Here is a 25,209-nt window from a genome sequence, read left to right as displayed (position 1 = left end):
CTACATACATCATAGGGAGTTTTTTTAATGACCCAAATCAAGTAAAACGTCTCTTACTCAAGTACTTTTAGCATGCAAAAGTCACATTTAGTATATAAAATACAGTTTCCAACAACAAAATTTTGTCTTGTAAAAAAGACCAGTGTGGTGGTGAGAAAAAAAAAGTAATATTAAGTTATATATATTTATAAAAGAAGTTGAACAAGTTGTCACAATATTTAGTCATTCGATTATGTGACCGCTAGATGGCGCTCAATTAAAAGGAGCGCTACCCTGTACTAAAATGGCGGCTCTATTGACGCATTCCTTCCAATAGACAACATCAGGGTAGGCGACATCCAATGTATATTTCTATGGGAGCTAACTAGTATTCAAGTCATATCATGCTCAACTCTTATTATTCTTTTACGCTCTTTGAGAGTCTTGGCGGGATTTCAGAATGATATTTAGGCAACTATGAAATAGCAGTACCGTCTGCATTACCATCGTTAATAAATTTCGTAATAGCGAAACTGCATATTGTTATTACTATTAAAACGTATAGCCTATATTACTGCCTTAGGTCAGTAACTTAGGCAGTAATGCAAAGTAATAATAAATGTGAATAAATAGCCTAAATGAAAGAAACAAGAGACCAAAATCAGTCATCAGGTCTAGTGCCCCCCTATGGATTTAAAGTGCCCCCTCAGTTTTGACTTCCTGGCGCCGGGCCTGGTTCTGTTTTATAAGCTGAATGTTTAGATTTTGACATTTAACGTTAGCTCAAAGTATATTTAATAATAGGGCCTACACTATCACATGCTTTATATAAATACGTATTTACGACCTAATTCTACATATAACAAAAATATTTTGTTTTTAATACAAACGAATAAAATATATTATAATTAATACATTATTATGTTACTGTTTTTATGAAATATTGTAAATATTTTTCTTTTTAACAAAATACTTTCTTTGACTAATTAAATAGCATTAAACGACGTGCCTTGGAACCTTACGTACGTAACTATACGTCAAGACATAAAGATTCACTCCGTTTTGAACTGTTCAAAAGAACCGATTCGCGAAAATGAGTCGGACATCCCATCCTTTAAAGAGGGGTTGTTGTTTTTTTTAAATAATCAGAATTGAAATTCAGTTTACCAAATATAACGCTCGACATTTTTTTAATCATAAATGATTCCTTTTAGTATATATTTCGAACCTTTTGAACAAAAACACACGACTTTTTCCATACAATAACATCACGCTTGTGAACAGTCACCCTCCCCTTTTTGAATAGACGCAGACAAAGGCTACCGGAAACCAGACTCCATGGTTTTCGCCAAATGGCTGATTTGTATTCAAGCGAAATCGTTTGTTTTCTCAAACCGCGAATGTTTTCTTTTCCCGAGTCTTATCGGCGAGCTTTTTCATGGACCTACATCTTTGTTTACTAAACATGCGTCGCGATCTGCAAACAGTCGTTCCGAAGACCCGGCGGTGCGAAAACAGCGTCTACTCCGACGTAAGCTGGCTTTTCCAGTCGAATGAATCCCAAAGCAAGTTTTAAATGCAACAAAACGCCTTTATTTTCGTTCTTGTCGTGCTTTTATTCGAACATTTCCCTCGCATTCTTTGTACATGCGCTCTTCGCCGGCAGTAGAAACTTCGCTAAGCTAACGAGCAGCTCGCAGAAATGGAGATCCACATCTCGAGCCTCTTCCCGGAGATCCTGGCGATGATCTTCAACTACCTGGACGTTAAAGGCAAAGGCAGAGTCGCTCAAGTGTGCACGGCATGGAGGGATGCTTCATATCACAAATCCGTATGGAGAGGAGTAGAAGCCAAACTCCATCTGAGAAGAGCAAACCCGTCACTCTTTCCAAGCCTCCAAACCAGAGGCATCAAAAAAGTCCAGATCCTCAGTCTGAGACGAAGTCTTAGCTACGTTATCCAAGGAATGCCCAACATCGAAAGCCTGAACTTGAGCGGATGCTACAACCTTACTGACAATGGTCTCGGTCATGCCTTCGTCCAGGACATTCCATCATTGAGGATACTCAACCTCAGTCTTTGCAAGCAGATCACTGATTCCAGTTTGGGACGGATTGCGCAGTATTTAAAGAACTTGGAACTTCTGGATCTCGGTGGGTGTAGTAATATCACCAACACGGGGTTGTTGCTTATCGCTTGGGGCCTTCACAATCTCAAAAGCCTAAATCTGAGAAGCTGCCGACATGTTTCAGATGTAGGAATCGGACACTTAGCAGGAATGACCAGGAGCGCAGCGGAGGGCTGTTTGACTTTGGAGCACCTCACCCTTCAGGACTGTCAGAAGCTCACCGATTTGTCCCTCAAGCACATCTCCAAGGGTCTAAACAAGCTGAAAGTTCTCAACCTGAGTTTCTGCGGTGGGATATCCGACGCCGGAATGATCCACCTGTCACACATGACCCAACTCTGGACGCTGAACCTGCGTTCCTGCGATAATATTAGCGATACAGGCATTATGCACCTCTCAATGGGCGCTTTGAGGTTGTACGGCCTCGACGTGTCTTTCTGCGACAAAGTGGGCGACCAAAGTCTGGCTTACATCGCGCAGGGCTTGTACCAACTCAAATCCCTGTCCCTTTGTTCATGCCACATTAGTGATGATGGGATTAACAGGATGGTCCGGCAGATGCATGAGCTCAAGACGCTGAACATCGGCCAGTGCGTACGCATCACTGATAAAGGCCTGGAGCTCATTGCTGACCACCTAACCCAGCTGACAGGGATCGACCTGTACGGTTGCACCAAAATCACCAAAAGAGGACTGGAGAGAATCACGCAGCTGCCCTGCCTTAAGGTGTTGAACTTGGGACTTTGGCAGATGACCGAGGTCAAGGGTTTAGGAGACGCCTCTGAGATCCTACCTTTATACGCCTCCTAAAACATCCGCTACCTCAGATTTGTTTTAAAGACTCATATTATTAAGACGCACATCTGAAAAGAAAGGGGGCTGTTGTAGTTCAAATTGAATCAGCAATAAAACACTGAGCAGCCTATATAGTCTGAATGATGACGCTTCCCTTGAATGCCTTTTGTGTTGTTGTTGTTGTTTTTCCTGTACTCGTTTAGAGCTTCATATTGAGGTTAAACTAACTTTTATTCTCATTTCCACTGACAAACACACTTTGTCACTGCCTTTAAGTATTTATCCTGAAATACCAGCATTATACTGTGTGATTGGAGGGAAAATGTTTACTGTGGATGGAAAAGCCGCCTGTTGGTTGTTTGGGATTACTCCATGGTAAAATTGAACATATGCAATTAAAACTTTGTTTAAAAAAAAAGAAGAGAAAAAAAGAAGGCCAGTTTGCTTGTTAAAGACCTACAAGATGTCTGTTTATTTTCCTATGATAAATGATTAAAGCTAAAGTTGTTTTTAACTAAATTGTTGTTCATTTGACTTTTTTTTTGTACTGTGTTAATTCTATTCCAAAACCCGCTAACAATACAGAATATTAACTGATATAATATTTCACAATGTACTTTCCCACACCAACATTTGTTAAACAGAAATGATTTTGAAATAAATTTTAAAACTATTATATACTATAAAAATACATTTAAATTGACCAATGTGTGAAAAACATCCAATGTTTTTCCTATCCATTTATAAAGTAACTGAAAGGAGATCACACTTTTTTTAAAAGTCTTTGCTTTACCTCTGATTACATACACAGTAAATAAAATCTGTTATTTTATTTTTTCAGCAGCTGATGTGTCTGGAAAAAAAACTTAACTGCAATTTAAAAAATTTACTTACATTTTAATTTCCAGTATATTTCTGTAATTTACCATCTGTTATTTTACAGTAAATTTCTGTAATTTAATATGCAATAATTACATTTTTTTTAATTAAATGATGATGCTTTTTTAGTGTATGTTAATTTTTCAAAACCAAGATTCTATACCAAAGCTATTACACGTTTAGCTTGTGCAAAGCTGAAATCTTTACATTGTAAAAATGCTGGGTTTCACACAAATCCTTCATGTTGCCCCATCACAAATCGATTAGGTGAACTTAATTGTTTTTGCAAATTTAAGTTGGTTGAACATCAAACAATTAAGCTAAGCCGTAAAAAAAACCCTTAGAAATTTTGTTGATTCAGCTTTTTTTAAATAAGTAGCTTGAAAAAGCAGGAAAAATAGTTTTATGAATCTTAGGTTTGCATTTACTGACACATTTTCAGCATACATACAGTTGAAGTCAGAATTATTAGCCCCCCTTTGAATTTTTTTCTTATTTAAATAATTCCCAAATTATGTTTAACAGAGCAAGAAATTTTTCACAGTAATGATAATATTTTTTCTTCTGGGGAAAGTCTAAAAAATATCTAGTCAAATATTATTTACTGTCTTCACAAATAAAATAAATCAGTTCTTAGAAATGAGTTATTAAAAAATAATATGATTAGAAATGTGTTGAACAAATCTCTCCGTTAAACTTTGGAGAGAAATTAGAAGTTGGGTAGAAAAATAATAAAAGAAGGCTAATACTTCAGGGGGTTAAATAATTCTGGCTTCAGGATTCCTAAAATGCACTGTTAATTATATTAACATTAAACATTTTTTAAAAATCTGTTCACGTTAAAAACTTTTCACTGTTTTAGAGAACTGTATGTGATTATCATTTTAAATACAATGGAGGTCTAAAAGCAGTAATATTTGTGGAAATTTGATTGCAGCTTAAAATGTCTTCTTTTTCAGTATACAGTTGGTCAGAATTATTAGCCTCCTTGTTTGTTTTTCCTCCAATCTCTGTTTAACGGAGAGATTTTTTTTCAACACATTTCTAAACATAATAGTTTTAATCACTCATTTTTAATATTAACTGATTTATTTTATCTTTGCCATGATCAAAGTAAATAATCTTTTACTAGATATTTATTCAAGACATTTCTATACAGCTTAAAGTCACATTTAAAGGCTTAACCAGGTTAATTAGGTTAACTAGGCAGGTTAGGTCATGATGGTTTGTTCTGTAGACTATCAAACATTTTTTTGACACCTATTTACAGCTTAAAATGACATTTAAAGGCTTAACTAAGTTAACTAGGCAGGTTAGGGTAATTAGGCAAGTTATTGTATTACGATGGTTTGTTCTGTAGACTATTGAGAAAAATATAGCTTAAAGGGGCTAAAATTTTTGTGCTTAAAATGTATTTAAAAAATTTAAAACTGCTTTTATTCTAACCAAAATAAAGCAAATAAGACTTTCTCCAGAAGAAAAAAATATTTTCAGACATACTGTGAAAATTTCCTTGCTCTGTTAAACATCATTTGGAAAATAATCAAAAAAGAAACATTTCAAACAGGGCTAATAATTCTGATTTCAATTGTATGTAAAATATTAATCATGTGACACAAAGCTGTTTTTCAGAATGATTTTTGCAGTTTTCGGAGTCACATGATTCTACTGAAATCTTCATAATGATCTGCTGCTCAAAATAGTTCTTATAATATCAATAATAATTATACACTAAAAACTATCTGTTATTTATACGGTTGTAAATTGCATTATGAGACTGTGATCTCTGCTCTGTCAAATTGTGATGTCGAAAATTCAACTCTACAGTTAAAAAATGACTTTTATTGACATTTTAGTAGTTTGAAATGATGTAATGTATAATAACTAATATGCAGAGTCTGTAAAACAACAGAAAATGTGCTGGCAGTTTAATTATCATACAAAAGTTGAGCTGTTCACAAGTGATGCATTATATACACACACACACAAACACACACAGGACATATTTTATATTCATAGAAAGTGTCGAATGATTCAAATAACATTTGTGATATAATGTCCATGATTATTCAGTGAAACAACAAACTTGTTCTAATATGTATTAACAGTATATACAAATATACAGGGATCATACTTCTTGCTGAAAGTGGGTAAAACCTGCAGGTTCAAAGGATACTAAAATAGTATAAAGATTTCAATGGACAATTCATTTATATTTTGGATATAATATAATAAATGGCAAAAATAACTAGAATTTCCTAAGTAAAATATTTAATATTTACACATTCATTTGATGTAATAAATGAAATGAGTGGGTTAAAGTTTTAATATTCATTTACTTGTAATATTTTTTAATCGTTGCAAATAAATATTTCAGAAATTTTATTAGAAAAGTATTGATTTGGACAGGAACAGGACAAGGAAACTTACAAAAACATATCCATCTGTTATAAAATTGAAAATATAAACAAAATTTTGTTAAAATATAACAAAATAAGTGAAAACTTTACAGAAAAAAAATGTCATCTACATTGCTGCTTGTGCAAAACTGTACAATAGACACTTATTTTCTTCTGTTTAGTCCACTTTAACTTAATTGTTTTGTGTTGAGAATAAATGAAGGGTTTTTCAGCCAGTCCTCTTGCAGAATAGCCAGAAGAGTGAAGAGGCTTGGGGAGTCGTGGAAGAAAGTGAAAATGAACAGGGGGTTAGGCAGTTGATGAGGGGGATCGGTAAATGAGGTGCCGGATCAGATTTCAGTGGCCACAGCCATATCACCCTGCAACCCAAGACCGGTTACTCACTGAAGCTATAGGGTTGATGGGAAAACTAGGTAGCTGAAGGTGTTAGTGAGGCCAGCAGGGGACGCTCAACCTGCAGTCTTTGTGAGTCCTAATGCCCCAATATAGTGAAGGAGACATTATGCAGTGGATTACGCAGAAACGTAGCACTTATGCTTTGTCTTTTTGCATTTTTATTAACAGCATTACTATTGAGACTTCACTCAGAGAGCCATAACTGTGCTGATACTAACTGTACGATCAGTAGGCATTTCAAAGTAAAATTGCTCTTTTGTTCTATTTACATTTTTAATAAAAACATTTTTGGAGATGTGTGTCTAAATTAAATTACGTCACGCCAAGTGAACTAACTTGCATTCAATAAGATTCAGTGTTTTATTCGCAAAAAAATGACATTACTTTTCATTTAAATAAATATAGACGTCAAATTAAAGACAATCAATTAACTTTCACTTTATTTAGGAGTGTCGAGTTTAATATTAAGTGCATTTAATGTAATATTGACTTGATGTACGATAGTAAAATTGACTTAAATTTCACTTGTGCAAATTATTATGAAGATTTTATCAAGTAAATCTTAAAAGAGTTATTTGTGATCCTTAAAATTTATGACCTAAAACAATCCTTGTTCAACAAGACTGAAACTATTTTAGGTATATAGATTATTGTTGATTAATAAAAAGTAAAAATTATTTATTTATTTAGTTTTAGTAAAGTCAAAATGATTGAGATGGTCACACAGTTTCCATGGTTATGGCTTTAGTACACTATATATATATGTATATATAGGGGTTGGACGATGAAACTGAAACGCCTGGTTTTATCCCACAATAATTCAATAGTATGGTGCAGGGCCTCCTTTTGCAGCCAAAACAGCATCACTTCATCTTGGAAATGACAGATACAAGTCCTGCACTTTGGCCAGAGGGATTTTGATACTATCTTCCTGCAAAATAGTAGCCAGTGGCCTGGTGATGCTGTTAGAGGATGCTGTTAGAGGAAAACATTTTTGACGCGCTCCTCCAAAACACCCCAAAGTTGCTCAATAATATTTGGATTTGGTGACTGTTCAGGTCATGTTTAAATTCACTTTCATGTTCATCAAACCACTCTGTCACCAGTCCTGCTGTGTATATTGGTGCATTATCATCCTGATACACAGCACCGCCTTCAGGATACAATGTTTGAACCAATGGGTGCACATTGTCCTCTTGAATCGTTTGGTCATCCTCAACAGTGATGAGCCCATCTAGCACAAGTATTATGCTTAGGGAATACCATGATATTGCAGCCCAAACCATCACTGATCCACACCCATGCTCTACTCTGGGCATGCTTCACTTCTTTGGGGCTTCTCCACACCATAACTCTTCACCATTATATGGGACTCATCAGAGAACAATTTTTGTTTCACATTGTCCACAGCCCAAGATTTTTGCTGCTATCAGCATTGAATTGATGTTTGTCATTGGCTATCCGCTTGTTAAGTGTGACATCATGCGAAGCGGCTTCCGGGTCCAAGCGCTCTATTCAACTGAATGGGGAGACTCATGAAATGGTAATAATAAACATTTACACAGCGATTTAAGGCTTTCGAAAATCACGATCGCAATATCCTAGCCTAATATCCGATGGCCAGAAAGTGATTATTTTTTATAAATTGTAAAATTTTTGATATTTTGGTATGCAGCAAGCCCAGAGATTGTTGCGAAACAGTATTACTTACGTCACAAACACGTCACCACTTAACAAGCGGATAGTAGCCCGGCTATATATATATATATATATATATATATATATATATATATATATATATATATATATATATATATATATATATATATATGTATATATATAATTTTTAATAATTCCAACATTGAAAGTAAGAATGTTTTAAATAGGGCATAGGGGCATAAGTGGCAATAGAACAGCCAGAATGTTTCAAACTACAGCGAGTGCTCAAGCTTGCGATGCAGTTTATGAATGTTCGTCGGAGCGACAGATTTGGGAAATGGCAAATCAACAAATTATGTTTGTAACAACAGAGAAAACGACGGAGAAATTTGCTTGATGGACAGATATAAAGATAACAGAGGGAGACTGAGGGAGAGAAGATATAGATAAATATATATATATATATAATATTTATATAGTTTACTGTAGTAAAGACTAAAGTATACTATGGTAATTACTATTAGTTCATGATAGTTATTAATAATACTACATTATGTAGCGTAATTCAATAATGAAGAGTCGTAAATATATATACAATATAATGTTTCTTTTTGGGTGACGCAGTGGCGCAGTAGGTAGTGAGTCACCCAAAAAGAAACATTATATAGTATATATGTGTGTGTGGATGTTTCCCAGAGATGGGTTGTGGCTGGAAGGGCATCCGCTGCGAAAAAAGGGGCTGGATAAGCTGGATAAGTCGGTTCATTCCGCTGTGGTGACCCCAGATTAATAAAGGGAGTAAGCCAAAAAGAAATTAAATAAATGAATAATGCTTTTTACTAAATATTTCCCTTTACCATAAATCACCAGGGAGGACAGGGGATACGTCCCCCTAACTTTTAGAGACAGACTATTTAGAAACAGGTGATTAATAATTATATGAATCTAAAACAGGGGTGTCCAAATTGGCCCTGGGGGGCCGGTGTCCTGGAGAGTTCAGTTCCAACCCTAATCAAAAACACCTGAACCCGCTAATCAGGCTCTTACTAGATATAGAACAGGGATGTCAAAGTCAATTCCTGGAGGGCCGCAGCCCTGCACCGTTTAGTTCCAACCCTAATTAACCACACCTGATCAAACTAATTGAGTCTTTCAGGTTTGTTTGAAACCATACAGGTAGGCTAAGTGTGTTGGAGCAGGGTTGGAACTAAACTGAGCCTCTATGTTTTATGGACAGTTTTATTGGTCACTAAGTTATGATCGACTTGGATTTAAGTTGATTTGATTTAAAAATGAAAATTGCAAAAGTAGCTTAGATGTAGCTAATCTATTTTTGCCAAGCAGCTTTTAGCTTAGCTTGCTACATTTCCAAGAGGGTATCTTTTAGTGTAGTTAAGTTACGTATTGAGTAGCTAATAGCTTAGCTCTCAACATTTTTCAAGGAGCTTGCCTAACACTGGCTAAAAGTACTTCCACCAGACCCAGAGATCAGCTGAATTAATTCAAAAATGGTTAAACTCAACTGTTTTCCTCTGGGTGACTTGTAAAATCAGCTTATTTCTTAAAAAGCAGAGTGTCTCTTAAACTAATATTAAGTAATGGAACCTTAGTGTAAAAGTGTGGCCATATTTTTTTTTAAATACAAAGAAATAAACCATCTCCGCTGCTTCATGAGTAAGCCTCGTCCTCATATTTGTGCTGTTGAAGCATCACTTGAATGTTTCAACAGTTTGAACTTGAAGCCTCCAGACTCTGCATATTCTCAACTATTTTTAGTTAGCAACTCTTTTGCCAACTCTACTGTTTTCTGGTGGCGTGAATATTCCTGTACTTGCACGTCAGCAGCTGTTTGAAGGTGTTCTTAAAGGTGACATTGCACAGCGCATAGCAGGCCGGGTTAACCGTGCTGTTTATATAGCAGAGCCAGTAGCCAAAGATCCACACTGTGTTCGGAATACAGTCCGAGCAGAAAGTGTTGATGAGCACCATCACATTGTAAGGGGTCCACGTGGTTGCGAATGCCACCAAAATGGCCATAATGGTTCTTGTCACTTTCTTTTCTCTGGAGGAGGAACTCTTTCTCTTTTGAGAATGTGGACTGATAATCTTCTGCGACACCAGACTCAATCTTTCCTTCCCATTTGTCATGCCCTGACTTTCGCTGTTGACCTTATATGTGTTTTGCAGGTCTTTCTGGGAGGCCGTTTTGAAGCATGTGAATCTGACCCAACTTTCTGTGGCCAGTGAAGCTGATTGGTTCTGGCGAGCTCTAATGTCACCGTTGGTGCTTATTGACACGGCCTCGTCATCCCGCTGATTTGATGATGCAAGCACACTTCCGGATATAGAGTCATTCTCACTGTCCCGCTCTTCTCCTGCAGGTGGGAACAATGATATTTTTAGTCAGGTATACAGTTGAAGTCAGTATTATTAGCCCTCCTGAAATATTCGCCCCTTGTTTATTTTTTTCCCCAATTTCTGTTTAACCGAGAGATTTTTTTCAACACATTTTTAAACATGATTGTTTTAATAACTCATTTCTAATAACTGATTTATTTGATCTTTGTCATGATGACAGTAAAAAATATTTGACTAGATATTTTTTAAGACACTTCTATACAGCTTAAAGTGGCATTCAAAGGCCTAACTAGGTTAATTAGTTTAACTAGGCAGGTTAGCATAATTAGGTATAACCATGATTTGTTCTGTAGACTATCAAATAAAATAAATAGCTTAAAGGGGCTGATCATTTTGACCTTAAACTGTTTTTTAAAAATTAAAAACTGCTTTTATACTAGCCGAAATAAAACAAACAAGAATTTCTCTAAAGGAAAAAATATTGTCAAACACACTGTGAAAATTTCCTTGCTCTGTTAAACATCATTTGGAAATATTTAAAAAATAACATTCAAAGGTGGAGCTAATAATTTTAACTAATTTTAACTAATAATTTTAACTAAATCTCATATTATTTAGTTTATCTTAAACTCTTTGAATAATAAATAGAAGTTAGCTTAGTTCTGTATTGTTTCGTTTATTTTATTTAAACATATAAATATAATATGGTAGTACAAATGCTAACAAGGATTTCTGCAGAATAATTTGAATGAACAAAAATGTAATTTGCTTTAACATTAATTTAATTTAAATGTTAAAATTTTAATTTAACATTTATTATAGATAACATGTTTTTCCTAATTTATTAAATTATTTTGGCACTTTAGAGATTAACCCAATACAATCTATCTATGTACAGTATACAGTATGGGAGAGTATTTATATAAAACACCTTTATGTAATACAGTACTTTTTAAATAATAATGAACATTAAAAAGTATAAAAAATGTAAAAGAAAATGTTTTAATAATTTTGTAAAAACATTTTCAAATGTATATTTAATATGCATTTGTTTTATTAATTTATTAATTTCATTATTCAAATAATTATGTAATTTAATATCTTTGCAAGCAACATTTTGACTCATTTTTATATATATAATTGTAAATATTATTTTTTTCATGCATAACATGCGTTTTAAATGGGTCTTTATACACTTTTTTTGGATGTCATTTCTATTTTTTTTGTACTTCTATATGCATTTATGTTTTTTTATTTTGTTTCAAATCTACCGATTTAAATACCCTTTTAAAACTTAAAAATTCAGTTTCTTTGATAACAAGTAGTTTGATTACTTTTTTCTAATAATTTGTCATTTGACAACCACTGATCTCTGCCCAAATAAAAAAATACTATAGTAATGTATAGTAAATACTGTTTTCATAATTATTTTCCCTCATGTTAAATTGCAATTATTTTGAATTTTGTTCCCAATTTCTGTTTACCGAAGAGAAGATTTTTTGAACACATTTCTAAACATTTCAGTTTGAATAACTCATCTCTACTAACTGTTTGTTTTGTTTTATCACAGTAGATAATATTTTCAAAATACTTTTATACAGCTCAAAGAAATCATTGTATAAAGATAGTTTGTAAAGATAGATGGTTTTAAAAAATTAAAAAACTGTTTTTATTCTAGACTTTCTCCAAAAGAAAAAGTCGGAAATACTGTGAACATTTCATTGGTCCAACAAATATCACTTGAGAAATATTTGAAAAAGAATCAATATTTCACAGTATAGCTAATAATTTTGCCCTTAACTGTAATTTACTATAGTATTTTTCATGTGGGTGTATAGAAAAGTACATTGTGAATTTTCTACAAAAGTCACCCAGGTTTGACACAATAATTAATGATTAAACTTGAATTGCTACTATATCACACACTTGCCTGTAGTGGTATCTGAAGCGCTCTGCTTACGTGAAACCATTTCCTCTCCTTCCTGAGTTGACTTCCTATCCATATTTCTCTCATTCCCGAGTCCAGCCTGACCTCCATCATTACTGACTCTAGAAACTCTCCGGTTGTCTCTGCGTCTGACACGGCTGCGACTTGCTTTGGAGATCTGCCAGTAGAGGATGGTCATGGTGATCACCGGCAGGTAAAAAGCAGCAATGGCGGTGCCAAAAGTGACCACAGCGTTGGAGAAAAACTGGATATAGCACTCGCCTTCAGGAACTGTCCTGCTGCCGGTGATGAACTGCCAGAACAGAATAGCTGGAGCCCAGAGAATGAATGACAGGATCCAAGCAGCGGCAATCATCATTCCTGCCATCTTGTGGGTCCGTTTGACTGGGTAACTGAGAGGTTTGGTGACACAGAAATAGCGGTCAAAGCTGATGATGAGAAGGTTCATAACTGAGGCGTTGCTCACCACATAGTCCAGAGCCAACCAGAGGTCACACACCAAAGCTCCTAAAGGCCAATGACCGGTCACAATGTACACAGTGTAGAGATTCATGGAGAAAACGCCAATGAACAGGTCAGCGCACGCAAGGCTGAACAGAAAGTAGTTGTTGACCGTCTGGAGGTTCCTGTTGACCTTGATGGAGAGCATGACCAGCACGTTGCCAATGATTGTGATCAAGCTTAAGATGCTCAGTCCGAGAACAATGAGAACAAACTCCACTGGTTTGAACGGACCGTCTTGGAAGATGTTGGTCTTGTTAGCGTGGCTGGAGCTTGGAGAAAGCGTTAAGTTGAAGGTCTCCATCTTTCCTTACCACAATACATCAGAACCTATAGGATAGAAAATAATACTATTAGCCTCTTTTTAGATTTGTGAAAGTTAGGATTTAGCTAAAAAGTCCCAAAAACTAGCAACCTAGCAACTCACTCACTCGCAATATGCTTGCAATTGAATAAAAACACTAGCAAATGCATAGAATTGTAGCTTTTATTGCTAGTTCTACAAGGAAGACCAAATGTAACATAACTCATCACGATAACACACAAGAAGTATATAAGCTGTCCATTCACTTCATTCACATGGTTGCAGATACTGACGCAAACAGTCACCTACTCTCCTCCCCACCAAAACCAGGTTTGCCCTGTCTAGGGGGGTTGGCTACACCCCTGCCTTCTTTCTCGGCAGTCATAGCTGGATCTAAAAGTTCCCAATTCAAGCTACGGACTGGGCCTACAGTAAAGAAATCCTATCTTTTTGTGATTGATACTTTTGTCAAATTATACTCATCAAATAAATGTAATTTAGTAAATTTATGCCCCTGGTTTTTCTGGTAGAAATGACATATACGCTTTCGGATGACACGTTAAACTGAGGTCCTGAATCTCTGAGGTCATTAAAAAATCCCAGGATGTCCTTCGGAAAAGAGTAGGGGTTTACCCCCGGCATCCTGGCCAAATTTGCCCACTGGACTCGGTCCATTGTGACCTCCTAACCATCCCCATATAATAATTGGCTTCATTAACAATTAAGCAATTTGGTAAGCCTTAGCACCTCATAGCAGCAGAATATAATTGCTCAGAGCACACTAGCAACTCCACAGCCTTGAAGCCTAGCAATGGGATTAAAACGATAAGTAAATACTACAACTGTTTATCAGTAAAACAAAATCAGTGGGGATACCTTTGCAACCGCATAACATCAAGATAAAACCATTGAGGACACCTTAGCAACTGCATACCAACAGGATTAATATACTCACATTTCTAGCAACTGCAAATCTTCTCAGATACCAAGCATCTGCATAACAACAAAACAAAGAGACTGCATAAACAAAACCATAGCAATGGAATAAAAAAAAAACATTTAAACATTGTAGTAACCTCTAAAATGCTTAGAACATCATAGCAACTACACCCTAGCAACAGGATAAAACCACAATCAGATCCCTAGTAAATAACAGGTGGGGGAAAATGTGTAATTTGTGTATGCGCTTGAAAACGTAACATTCTGTAGTGCATTTAGTTATTGTTATTATTGTCATCATGCATCAGGAATTCTTCAACTTCTCATCATTCAGAGGAATCACAAGATAAATTAATTTACTCAGCCAATCAGCATACACAAGAAAAAATAAACATATAAGTAGTGACTGCAAGTTGAAGGAAAGTAGTGGAGTAAAGGTAATGTACTGATACATGACTAAAAATGTACTTTAGTAAAGGTAGTTTATATTACTTTTTTATTATATCACAATTCCAGAGGAAAGATACTACTTACAATATTTGTAGTTTGTTACTTTACGCCACTGGGAAATACAGTAATGCAGTAGTACAGTAAAAGCAATGAGATAAATTCACTCAGATCCCTGGCAACTACAAAGCAACATAATAAATTCATTAGAGACTGCATTGAAAAAAAAAAAAACATTTAAACGACCTAATAACAAGATAGCAAAATAGAAAACATAGCAAAATTTCTCTGGCCCAGATCTGGCCCACACAATCAGCTTTTGCTTGGCCCACATGCAGCAGTGAATTATTGTACATGATTAAGCCATGTCTGGTTCCCATACAATCAATCTAAACATGGACCATATCTGGGCCAAGTCTCTGCTAAGTTAATGACCCATAACTGGGCCTGAACTGGGCCAGATATGCTGGTGTGACATGACTGCAATGAGACTGATAAACCCGTGAAGAATTTTTCTTTATGGAAGCGTTTTTATCTTGAAGCGACACGATTGGTACAATTTTATGTGGTCCACATATTTCACATCAGGGCCAAATACTACATTTTATACCTTTCCCAAGTTTTATGTGCCGCCTTAAAGACGGTGCCACTTCTGCCAAACCTGGGCTATGTTTATGCCAGATCTGAGCCAGAATTATTTGCTACCTAGGTACAGAGCAATGGAATAAACCACTTGGAACTGTAACAAATGCATTGGAGCAGAGATAAACAGTCAGAACATGTTTGCAATGCTGGAAAACACTCTGCCATTCACCTAAACTACAAATCCCATAATGCCCTGCAGTCACACACTGGTTTACACACCTGATTCCTCCTGATTCACATCTAATTCCACTTGATTCAAGTCACAGTCCCTTTAAGGCAAGTTATTTTACTGTGGCCATCTTTAAAACGCCTCTTTTTAATGGGGAAAAATCAAATTCTCCAAAGTTGCTTGTCAAGCTTACGGTTGAATTTCATATTAGGAATCACCAATAAAACTAAACAATAACTGTCCCTTTAAGTTTCATTTCTAAACGTCCAAATCCCAAAATCTGCAGAAACTTTGGTCCTAGCCCCTCCCCCAGGGTATTGTCAGTCTACAGTGATCGATGATTGGCTCCTGTAATTGTAGGCTGGGCTTTATTCACCATATTGACAGTTACACTTGTCCCCATTCAAAAAGATACGAGTCACATGTCTTGTGTATTTTGTAGTCTTTGTTTAAGTCCACCCTGATTACACACAGCTGAAGGACATCATCACTATATTATCACTACATGGACTAAATATACCCCACTCAAACACACATCCAGTGCTGAGTCTTATTATGTTGTAGTGAACATTTCTAAATGTTTTTCTTGTTGTGCCTTGCCATGTTTGCCGCATGTCTTGGCCCTTTTGCGTTTTTCATCGTTTGCTCTTTGAACTATTAGTGGTGGGCAAAGCGAGGCTTTATGAAACACTCAAACAGTCTAAGCAAATGTGTTAAAGTTTTGAAACGTTTCAAAACCTGTCTCATTTTTATGTATTGCTCTGTAACAGCGTTAGCAAAGAAACAGCAAATTGATTGGCTTTACCCCACATTGTAGAGTTGAGGCTTCAAATGGTTTTCAAAACACTTACATTCAGGATCTCTTCACTGTGTCGAAACGTCAATTTCACGTCAGCCATCCCTATGAATCATACATATTACTGTCTGCTCCTGCCTGACAATTGCATCCAACCCGTCATCGGACACCAGTTCGTTACGAACATAGCAACAGGATAAAAACTTTTAAACACCCTAGCAACAGTATAAAAAATTTAAACACCCTAGCAACATGCAAAAAAATGGTATATAATTTGGATTTGTTGGTAATATTCTAATTTGTTCTATATATTTTGTCGCAAAACTACAATTATTTTGATGACATTTTAATTTTATTATTTCTATTTGATTTTTTTCTGAATATCATTTTTGAGACCACTTTATTTTTTGTCTTTTACTGTATTAAAATACATTGTACACTAGGCTTTTTAGTGAGTACCAGTGCTTTTTCTTAAACGCACAAAATCTATGTGCAAAAGACCATTCCTGATTTTATTGTTCAGAATATGACATCTTGTACCATGTAAAGACAACTAGAGTGTATCTTTGCAGATGGAGTCTGTTTGCCAAACATCATTCTCAAACAGAGAGTTCATCTGGATTGTTTTGTTGGTCTTGATGCTGCCAGATTTCCATTAAGGCAAAGGAGAGCAGCATCACATTGATGTGAGTGATAATGCTGCAGAGAACACATAACTGACTGTGATATGATCTCTGAGATTGTAATGTCGCATGGAAGAATGGACTCTGATAGCACATAGTCTTATTTACTGTAGCCAGGAAGGTCTGGTAAGGGCCATAAGCTTATTACCTTTAGCAGGACAGCATGTACTGTACTTCATTCTTCAGTTTGGACCAGGATCAAAAATGCCATTATGGACATTATGGACAAAGTATATTTGAATTTAGGGCTGAACTGTGGCACAGTGGGTAGCACGTTCGCCTCACAGCAAAAAGGTCACTGATTCAAGCCTCGGCTGGGTCAGTTGGCATTTCTGTGTGGAGTTTGCATGTTCTCCCCGTGTTCGCATGGGTTACCTCTTGGTGCTCCGGTTTCCCTCACAAGTCCAAAGACATGCGGTAAAGGTGAATTGGGTAGGCTAAAATGTCTGAGGTGTATGAGTGTGTATAGATGTTTCCCAGTGATGGGTTTCAACTGTAAGGGCATCCACTGTGTAAAACATGTGCTGGATAAGTTAGTGGTTCATTCCGCTGTGGCAACTCTAATAAAGGGACTAGGCCGAAAAGAAAATGAAGGAATGAATATTTGAATTCTTTAAGAAAATGGTGCTAGTAATTATGTGGTTGCTTAAGACTCTTAATGAGTTCTTGGTGGTTTAAATAGCTTCTATATTGAGAATTAGAGAGAATTAGTTGGCATGTAGATGCATTGCAACTTCAATTCAACGAACGGACCATCAAAATGAAGGTGACCAAAAATATTTAGATATCTTGGCAACAGCATAGCAACTGGATAAAAACTCAGAACCAAAGCAAATGCATAGCATAATATAAAATATTTAGGCACCCTAGCAGCAGAATAAAACATTCAGAACACCATAGAAACTGCATAGTAATGAAATAAATCAAGCATGCAACATGTTCTGAAATGGTACTTAATGTACCTCAAAGTACTAAATTAGGATTCCTTAGCAACAGGATACTCTAAATGCTGCAGGAACGGCATTGGCATAAAAGAACCCGGGTCCCTAGCAACTGCATAGCAACGGGATAAAATGTCTCAGAACACCTTGGCAACTGAATAGTGATTTAGATTTAGACTCAATATGAAACCACTTAGATTCCTAGCAACTGCATAGCAACAGTAAAAAAACACTGGGATCCCTTACAACTGTTCAACATAAAACTACTCAGTTCCCTAGCAACAGTAAAAAAAAAAAAAGACTAGGTAGTTGCTAAGATTTTCTAATTGGTTGTTATTGTGTTTCCAAGGCCTGCATGTCTATCAATCGCTGCTAATAATTTCTTTGTAAAGTCAGACTGGAAAGAGCTATGTAATTGAATACAATGCAAACAGGTTTATGTTGTCCATATAAGTGAGCTAGAGCAAGCAAATATGTACTCTGTTAATAAAAGTTTAGGTTGACTTAGAATGACCAGGGTTGTGTTTTTACTACTGTGCTCATACTCAATGGGCTTCAGACAGTTGTCTTTTTTGTGAAGAGTGGATATTGTGGGGTCTGGTCATCAACAGTCTCGAAATAAAGAGTAAAGTGGAGGATGTGTGTGGTACTGTATGTTGTATATTCTCTTTGAAGGACAAATGACATTAGGGGCTAATCTAATATGAATAATATCACCAAAGCACTTGGTATTTGTCTACTGTTTAAAGCGAGACAAATACTAGCATTAGCTTGTTTTTATTTTTGCTACCTTAAAATGCTGATTCTGTATAATGATGATGATGACAATTTTAAAAAGTAGTAACATTAGCATGTTGTTAGTTTTGCTAACATCTCAAACACACTGTATCTGTCATGATGATGATGATGTAAAAATAGTAGCATTAGCATGTTTCTAATTATGCTAACACCTCAAGAATCCTGATTCTGTCATGATGATGTAAAAATAGTAGCTAGCATTAGCATGTTGTTATTTTTGCTAACACCTCAAGTGTGCTGATTCTGTTATGATGAGTATGATGTATAAATAGTAGCATTAGCATGTTTTTCATTATGCTAACACCTCAAGCATGCTGATTCTGTCATGATGATGATGATGTAAAAACAGTAGCTAGCATTAGCATGTTGCTTTTTTTGCTAACACCTCAAGTGTGCTGATTCATGATAATGATGATGTATAAATAGTAGCATTAGCATGTTTCTAATTATGCTAACACATCAAGCATGCTAATTCTGTCATGATGATGATGATGTAAAAAAAAGTAGTATTAGCATGTTGTTAGTTTTGCTAACCCCTCAAGTGTGCTTATTTTGTCATGATGATGATGATGATGTAAAAATAGTAGCATTAGTTTCTAATTATGCTAACACCTCAAGCATGCTGATTCTGTCATGATGATGATGTAAAAAAAGTAGTATTAGCATGTTGTTAGTTTTGTTAACATCTCAAACACACTGATTCTGTCAGCACTGTCTGATGATGGCACGTGTAAAAAATATAATTGTGAAAACATAAATATATTTATTCTTTGTTTGTCTTCAGATCTTCACCCTTCCTGGCGTGTGCCACAAGTTCTTGTTAGGAAGCCAGCAGTACAGCACAGCCATGTGGGAAATATCTCAGCGCTGTGACAAAGAACAGCAATCTTAGTACCGGTGATAAAATTTGTACCTTGGATTGGTAAGTGTGTATGTTTATATGTGCTTTGCTTCTGAAATACTTTACATGTCTTTTTTATGGCGTGAGGGGTAGAGGAATATACAAGTAGAGTGGTGTCACTCCATATTTCTCCATACATTTAAAAAACAAATCTTAACCACAAAAATGCTTGTTTTTATTATGGCAACATGCTAATCTACTGTACTGTATATAGAGGGAAGTTGTCATAGTGAAACCTGACTGCTATTGAATGAAATTTAATCAGTAAAATTATGTAATGAAAAAACAACATTAATAAACCATTAATTTTCCCATTATTCAACATAAAAAATGTTCATTCGAACATATCAACCTCTTGTGATAACATGCACCTACAGTTTTGATATTTGCTATATAAACAGTTTAATGGAAGTTTTCTCCATGAATCTTGCCTATTATAGAGTTAGAATGACCTATAATAAATAATATAATATATTTTTATAAATATTAAGCCAACATTATATATTAAAACAAAAGACAGCATGACATCCTATGAGATCAAATAAAATCCACGTAGCTCATAAAAATAGGAACAAACCTTATTTTTTCAGTCAGATGTCCTTCATCATTCTGTCATGTCTCCTGTAAATGCAGATGACTGTCATCTATGTCGTGAGGCTCAGGATGAGCTGTGCGTCTGTTGTTGTCTGTGACTGACTGTAAATGAACTCTTGTCAGTGTGTAAACGTGAGGGCCTCGGAGGGTGGGCTCTAAACACACCTACATGAGAAGCCAGGGGACAATGAGGAGATTTAACATGGATGGAACCAATGTTTATAAATTTTTTATTATTCAAGAGAAGGACACAAATGTAAAAATTGTTTATACAACGTTTTTGTTGTGCTGTCAGCCACACAGGAGTTTAATGTCTGTTTATCGGTTTGAACTTTTCAATGAGGCTGTAATATATACAGCTGCTACAAGGGGATTTCTGTGGGCTTGTGGTTGTTTGAACCAAAGTGACCCCAGCTATCCAAAGAGACCCATAATCAAGGTTATTTTGAGCACTAGACTGCCCCAAGGGTCTGTGATATCCACCCATCCGTCCGTCCGTCCGTCCGTCCGTCCGTCCGTCCGTCCGTCCGTCCGTCCGTCCGTCCGTCTATCTATCTATCTATCTATCTATCTATCTATCTATCTATCTATCTATCTATCTATCTATCTATCTATCTATCTATCTATCTATCTATCTATCTATATAATGAATCCATCCATCCATCCATCCATCTTTCTATTGTTTTATCTATCATATCCATCCATCCGTTTGTCTGTCTTTATATCTATCTATTGTTCTATCTATTCAATCGATCCATCCATCCGTTTATTTGTCTATCTTTATATCTATCTTTCTATTGTTCTATTGTTCTATCTATTGAATCAAACCACCCATCCATCCATCCATCCATCCATCCATCCATCCATCCATCCCTCCCTCCATCCATCCATCCATCCATCCATCCATCCATCCATCCATCCATCCATCCATCCATCCATCCATCCATCCTTTCTTCCTTCCTTCTATCTATCCTTCTATCTATCTATCTATCTATCTATCTATCTATCTATCTATCTATCTATCTATCTATCTATCTATCTATCTATCTATCTATCTATCTATCTATCTATCTATCTATCTATCTATCTATCTATCTATCTATCTATTGTTTTATGTATTGTATCCATCCATCCATCCATCCTTATATCCATCTATCTATGGTTCTATCTTTTTAATCCAACCACCCATCCATTCATCATCCATCCATCCATCCATCCATCCATCCATCCATCCATCCATCCAACTGACAATCCGTCTGTCAGTCTGTCCATCGATCTATCCATCCATTCATCATTCTATCTATTGTATCTGTCCATCGTTCAATCTATCGCATCCATCCATCCATCCATCCATCCATCCATCCATCCATATAATACATGTTCTGCTGTGTGAAGGGGGTCACTGTCCGGTATTAAAATTGTTGGCTGATTAAGTGATGAGCAGGGAAGGAACTGAATGTTGTTGAAGGAACTGCTGATAAATATTTGGATTCTCTCTGACATGTAGCTGTAAAGGTGTCTGAACTCCCGCTACAGAAAACGCCCCCAAATCATGACACTATATTTTACCTTTACTGAATTCTGCACACATTTTGAGTTTAGTCTTCCTCCAGTTTGATGATGAACATAATGTTTCCCATGAAAGCCATATAAATTAAGCACATTCTTTTCACTAAAGTGACCTTTGGACCAGTTCTCTCTCCACAAAACTTGCTCCTCAGCAAATGTTAGTGTAGTCTTTTGATTATCTCTGCTGATGAAGGTTTGGTCACTGCAGAGATCTCCAGTTCAGATTCTCTTAAAAGTTTAAACTATGTATGTTGGGAGACCAATCCTTTATCCTGTTTAGCACTGCACTGGCAATAAATAACACCTGCGGACAGTGTTAAACTGCTCTCCTTTTTATCCTGTTCTCTTGTGCATTTGTCTTTTGTGGACGACCAGCCTTTTAGATATGTCTATCTGACTCTTTGACTCTCTCTTTGTGCGTCTGACTCACTATCACTCAGTCCATCTCTTTCTTTACCTAACAACAATAATGGGCTGGTTGGAAATATAAAGCCCTTTTTTTCAGTGAACTCTCTCTTCTGCCTTGGAGTATGTGTGGTTTTCTAAAGATGCGTTTGTGTTCAGGCTGCTGTGAGTGCTAAGAGCTGCTCAGTGGAAACTTTTGCTGTCAAAGTGTAATGTCAAACATCTCATCACAACTCCCGAGAGACAAAACCCAGTCGTAAGCACTGTGAATAAATTCTTTATAGTGCCACCAGACCATAGGAAGGTACGGCGTTACTAAACTACTGTCCTAATGACATTATAAAAAGATTTGTCTGTCTTGTTTTAGCTGAGAAATAAAATATAAAGACAAACACTATAGTAATTATCATTCATTCATTAATTCTCTTTTAGGCTTGTTCAAGCCTAAAAACCTTAGTCCCTTTATTAATATAGGGTCCCCACGGTGGAATGAACTGCCAACGTATCCAGAACATTTCATGCAACAGATGCCCTTTCACCTGGAAGCCATCTCTGGGAAACAATTTTAGCCTACCTATTCCACCTGTACCGCATGTCTTAGGACTGTGGGGGAAACCGCAGCACCCGGAGGAAACCTGTGTGAACATAGGGAGAACATGCAGACTCCACACAGAAATGCCATCTGACTCTGTCGAGGCTCGAACCAGCGATCTTCTTGCTGTGAGGGGACAGCACTTCCTACTGCGCCACTGCGTCGCCTGAAGTAATTATAAAAAAATTAAAAACACTGTAGTAATTAATAGTAAATACTATAGTGTTTTTGAATCATGCTATAGTCAAGTAAATGTATTAGTTTTTTATTGTAATGCTATAGTTGCTGTGCTAATACAAAAACGATATATAAAATGATCTAATGTAACCAAATTACTCAAAATTCATTCATTCATTCATTCTATTCTAAATTATCCAGCATTTGCTTTATACAGCAGATGCCCTTCCAGCCACAACCTAGTACTGGGAATCACCCCATACACTCTTGCATTAACACACACACTCACTCATACACTATGGCCAATTTAGTTCATCCAATGCATGCATGCATGTTTTTGGACTGTGGGGGAAACCGGAGCACCTAAGGCAACCCATGCAAACACGGTTAGCCCTTTACACATGGTGTTGCCATATAGCAACTTGATATTTATGTTAATTTCCCTGCCATTGTTTCTTTAACCCTAACCATGTTCTAATTTTTTTGGAAGGCAAAGGCCTTGGTTTAGCCAATGGTTTGCTTTGGTTAAGACACATCACGTGCAGTGTTTTTCTGTGGCGCGATTTCTGACAGACTGGCGTTTATTGTGAGTAGTAGCTGAATGCAACTGTTTGTCTGATCCCCAATAAATCTGAAGCATCACCTCCAGTAAGCTATAATGACATATTCACAACTTTAAAAAGTTTTTGTCAAATTAGTTTTTTTCTTAATCGATCAAATGTATGTGTTGCCAATAGTGGAAAGTGCAATATTGCAGTTGTTTTGCTAGCTAGTAGGGTTGGGTGATGTCGAGCAAATTGGTATTGTACGATGTCTAATATGAAACATCATGATGGACGATGGCATCTGCAGTGAATTAATTATTTATGAATAATGAATTCATTCGTAACAGATTCATTATTTGTAGCCTACCGTTTCAACTACCTGACCCGCATGGCCTTTGTTTTACTCATAACCAAATCGAAAATAAATAAAGAGAAGTTACACACAAATTACCACCTGTCAATCACTTTTTCTGCAGGACTCTGGCATGATTAATCAGAGTGATCTGTGTCGTTATAATGCCGTTGACAAACTTGGTTGGTAAAAAAGGTGCACAACCAACAGTATCTGAGGTTTTCTCTAAATTTACTAAGTACAAGCGTTAGAGCGAAAGATTGAAGCAGTGTACTGACACTGTGACATGTTACCCGATAGATTCAAAAGACCGAAGAGTCGTTAAATAGAGACAATGTTAATTAAATATCCCATTTAACAACTATGTGAGACACGATCTAGCGGTACATCCTTGAAAAACTGTCTGACATGCTCTGCTCTCTGGGGTTTTGTGCTCAAGGCACCCACTGACTGCTGGAGCTCAGACGTGCTCATTCATTGCAGCTCATGACAGATTGTGTGTGTGGTCATGTGATGTGCGTTTTCATCGGATAGTGTCGAAGGAGTGCCTTTTTGAAATGCTAGATAAAATGCTGGTGTGGACGTGGATTGTTTTAGTGTAAAGACGTATTTGTAAACGGGGCCGTGGGTATTTTTCCCGAACAGGTTGCTGCTGTGACGGGGGCGAGGAAAGGATTGTGATGCCAGCTAGATATATAGTTAATAATAAAGCAAAATGCTTAAATGTGATAGGGAACATCTGATTAAACAGAGTTGACATTAAAAAAGTTGACATTAACAAAGTTGACACTAACAGAGTTGACGTTTTACACAATTTTGTGCTTTAGCTCATGATGCTCATCAACCTAGCCACTACATGGCATGTCTTAAACAGAATTTTATATATTTTCATCTTTTTTTTAAAAATGTGAATGAGAAAATCAATGAAATCACAATAACAAGAGTTGACAAATTATGCATCTACTATTGTTGTATCCTGACTATTTTTTTTACAAATTAATTAGAGGAAGAATGACATACATCTCTGCCATCCAGAGCAAGCCAGAAACAAGTTGCATGCTTTTTCTTACTGAGCTTTTAACATTTTAAGAGTTTAGAGTTGAACTGAAAACACTCAAAAAACTTTTTTTTTGCTTGTTTAAACTACTTAAATAAAATGAGCTGAAACAACACAATTTCATTGGGACAACTTAAATTTTGCATCAATCCACATAAATTTGATAAAAGTGTTAACTTAATCGATTTTAGTTGGGTCAACATGAATGAATTATGTGGGACCCTGCCTTTTT

At 36.2% G+C, this 25,209-nt stretch overlaps 2 protein-coding genes and 1 long non-coding RNA gene across 4 annotated transcripts; 2 read left to right on the top strand and 1 right to left on the bottom strand.

Annotated features, from left to right (window-relative positions):
* Positions 1-243: 243 nt before the first annotated feature.
* Positions 244-19,707, top strand: LOC147830872 (uncharacterized). Of its 2 annotated transcripts, none has more exons than XR_015526485.1 (3): positions 244-327; positions 10,444-10,637; positions 19,570-19,707. It is a non-coding gene; the product is annotated as an uncharacterized LOC147830872 (long non-coding RNA). The 2 variants fall into 2 exon arrangements; XR_015526486.1 differs by lacking the exon at positions 244-327 and adding an exon at positions 9,418-9,432.
* Positions 1,304-3,421, top strand: fbxl14a (F-box and leucine-rich repeat protein 14a). Its single transcript, NM_201482.1, is given in 1 exon segment — positions 1,304-3,421. A coding segment is annotated over 1 exon segment (1,236 nt). The 5' UTR covers positions 1,304-1,681; the 3' UTR covers positions 2,918-3,421.
* Positions 9,872-14,360, bottom strand: chrm2b (cholinergic receptor, muscarinic 2b). The gene is made up of 3 exons (XM_087312269.1): positions 14,323-14,360; positions 12,545-13,393; positions 9,872-10,631 (listed from the first exon to the last, which is right to left on the bottom strand). The coding sequence occupies exons 2-3, from the start codon at positions 13,365-13,367 to the stop codon at positions 10,054-10,056; spliced, it is 1,401 nt and encodes a 466-aa protein (XP_087168395.1). The 5' UTR covers positions 13,368-13,393; positions 14,323-14,360; the 3' UTR covers positions 9,872-10,053.
* Positions 19,708-25,209: the final 5,502 nt, after the last annotated feature.

This window comes from Danio rerio, chromosome 25 (assembly GCF_052040795.2).
Source record: "Danio rerio strain M-AB ecotype USA chromosome 25, GRCz13ab, whole genome shotgun sequence".
NCBI classification, from domain to species: Eukaryota; Metazoa; Chordata; class Actinopteri; order Cypriniformes; family Danionidae; genus Danio; species Danio rerio.
The sequence above is the reverse complement of the archived record's forward strand: the minus strand, read 5'-3'. Positions and strand labels throughout refer to the sequence as shown.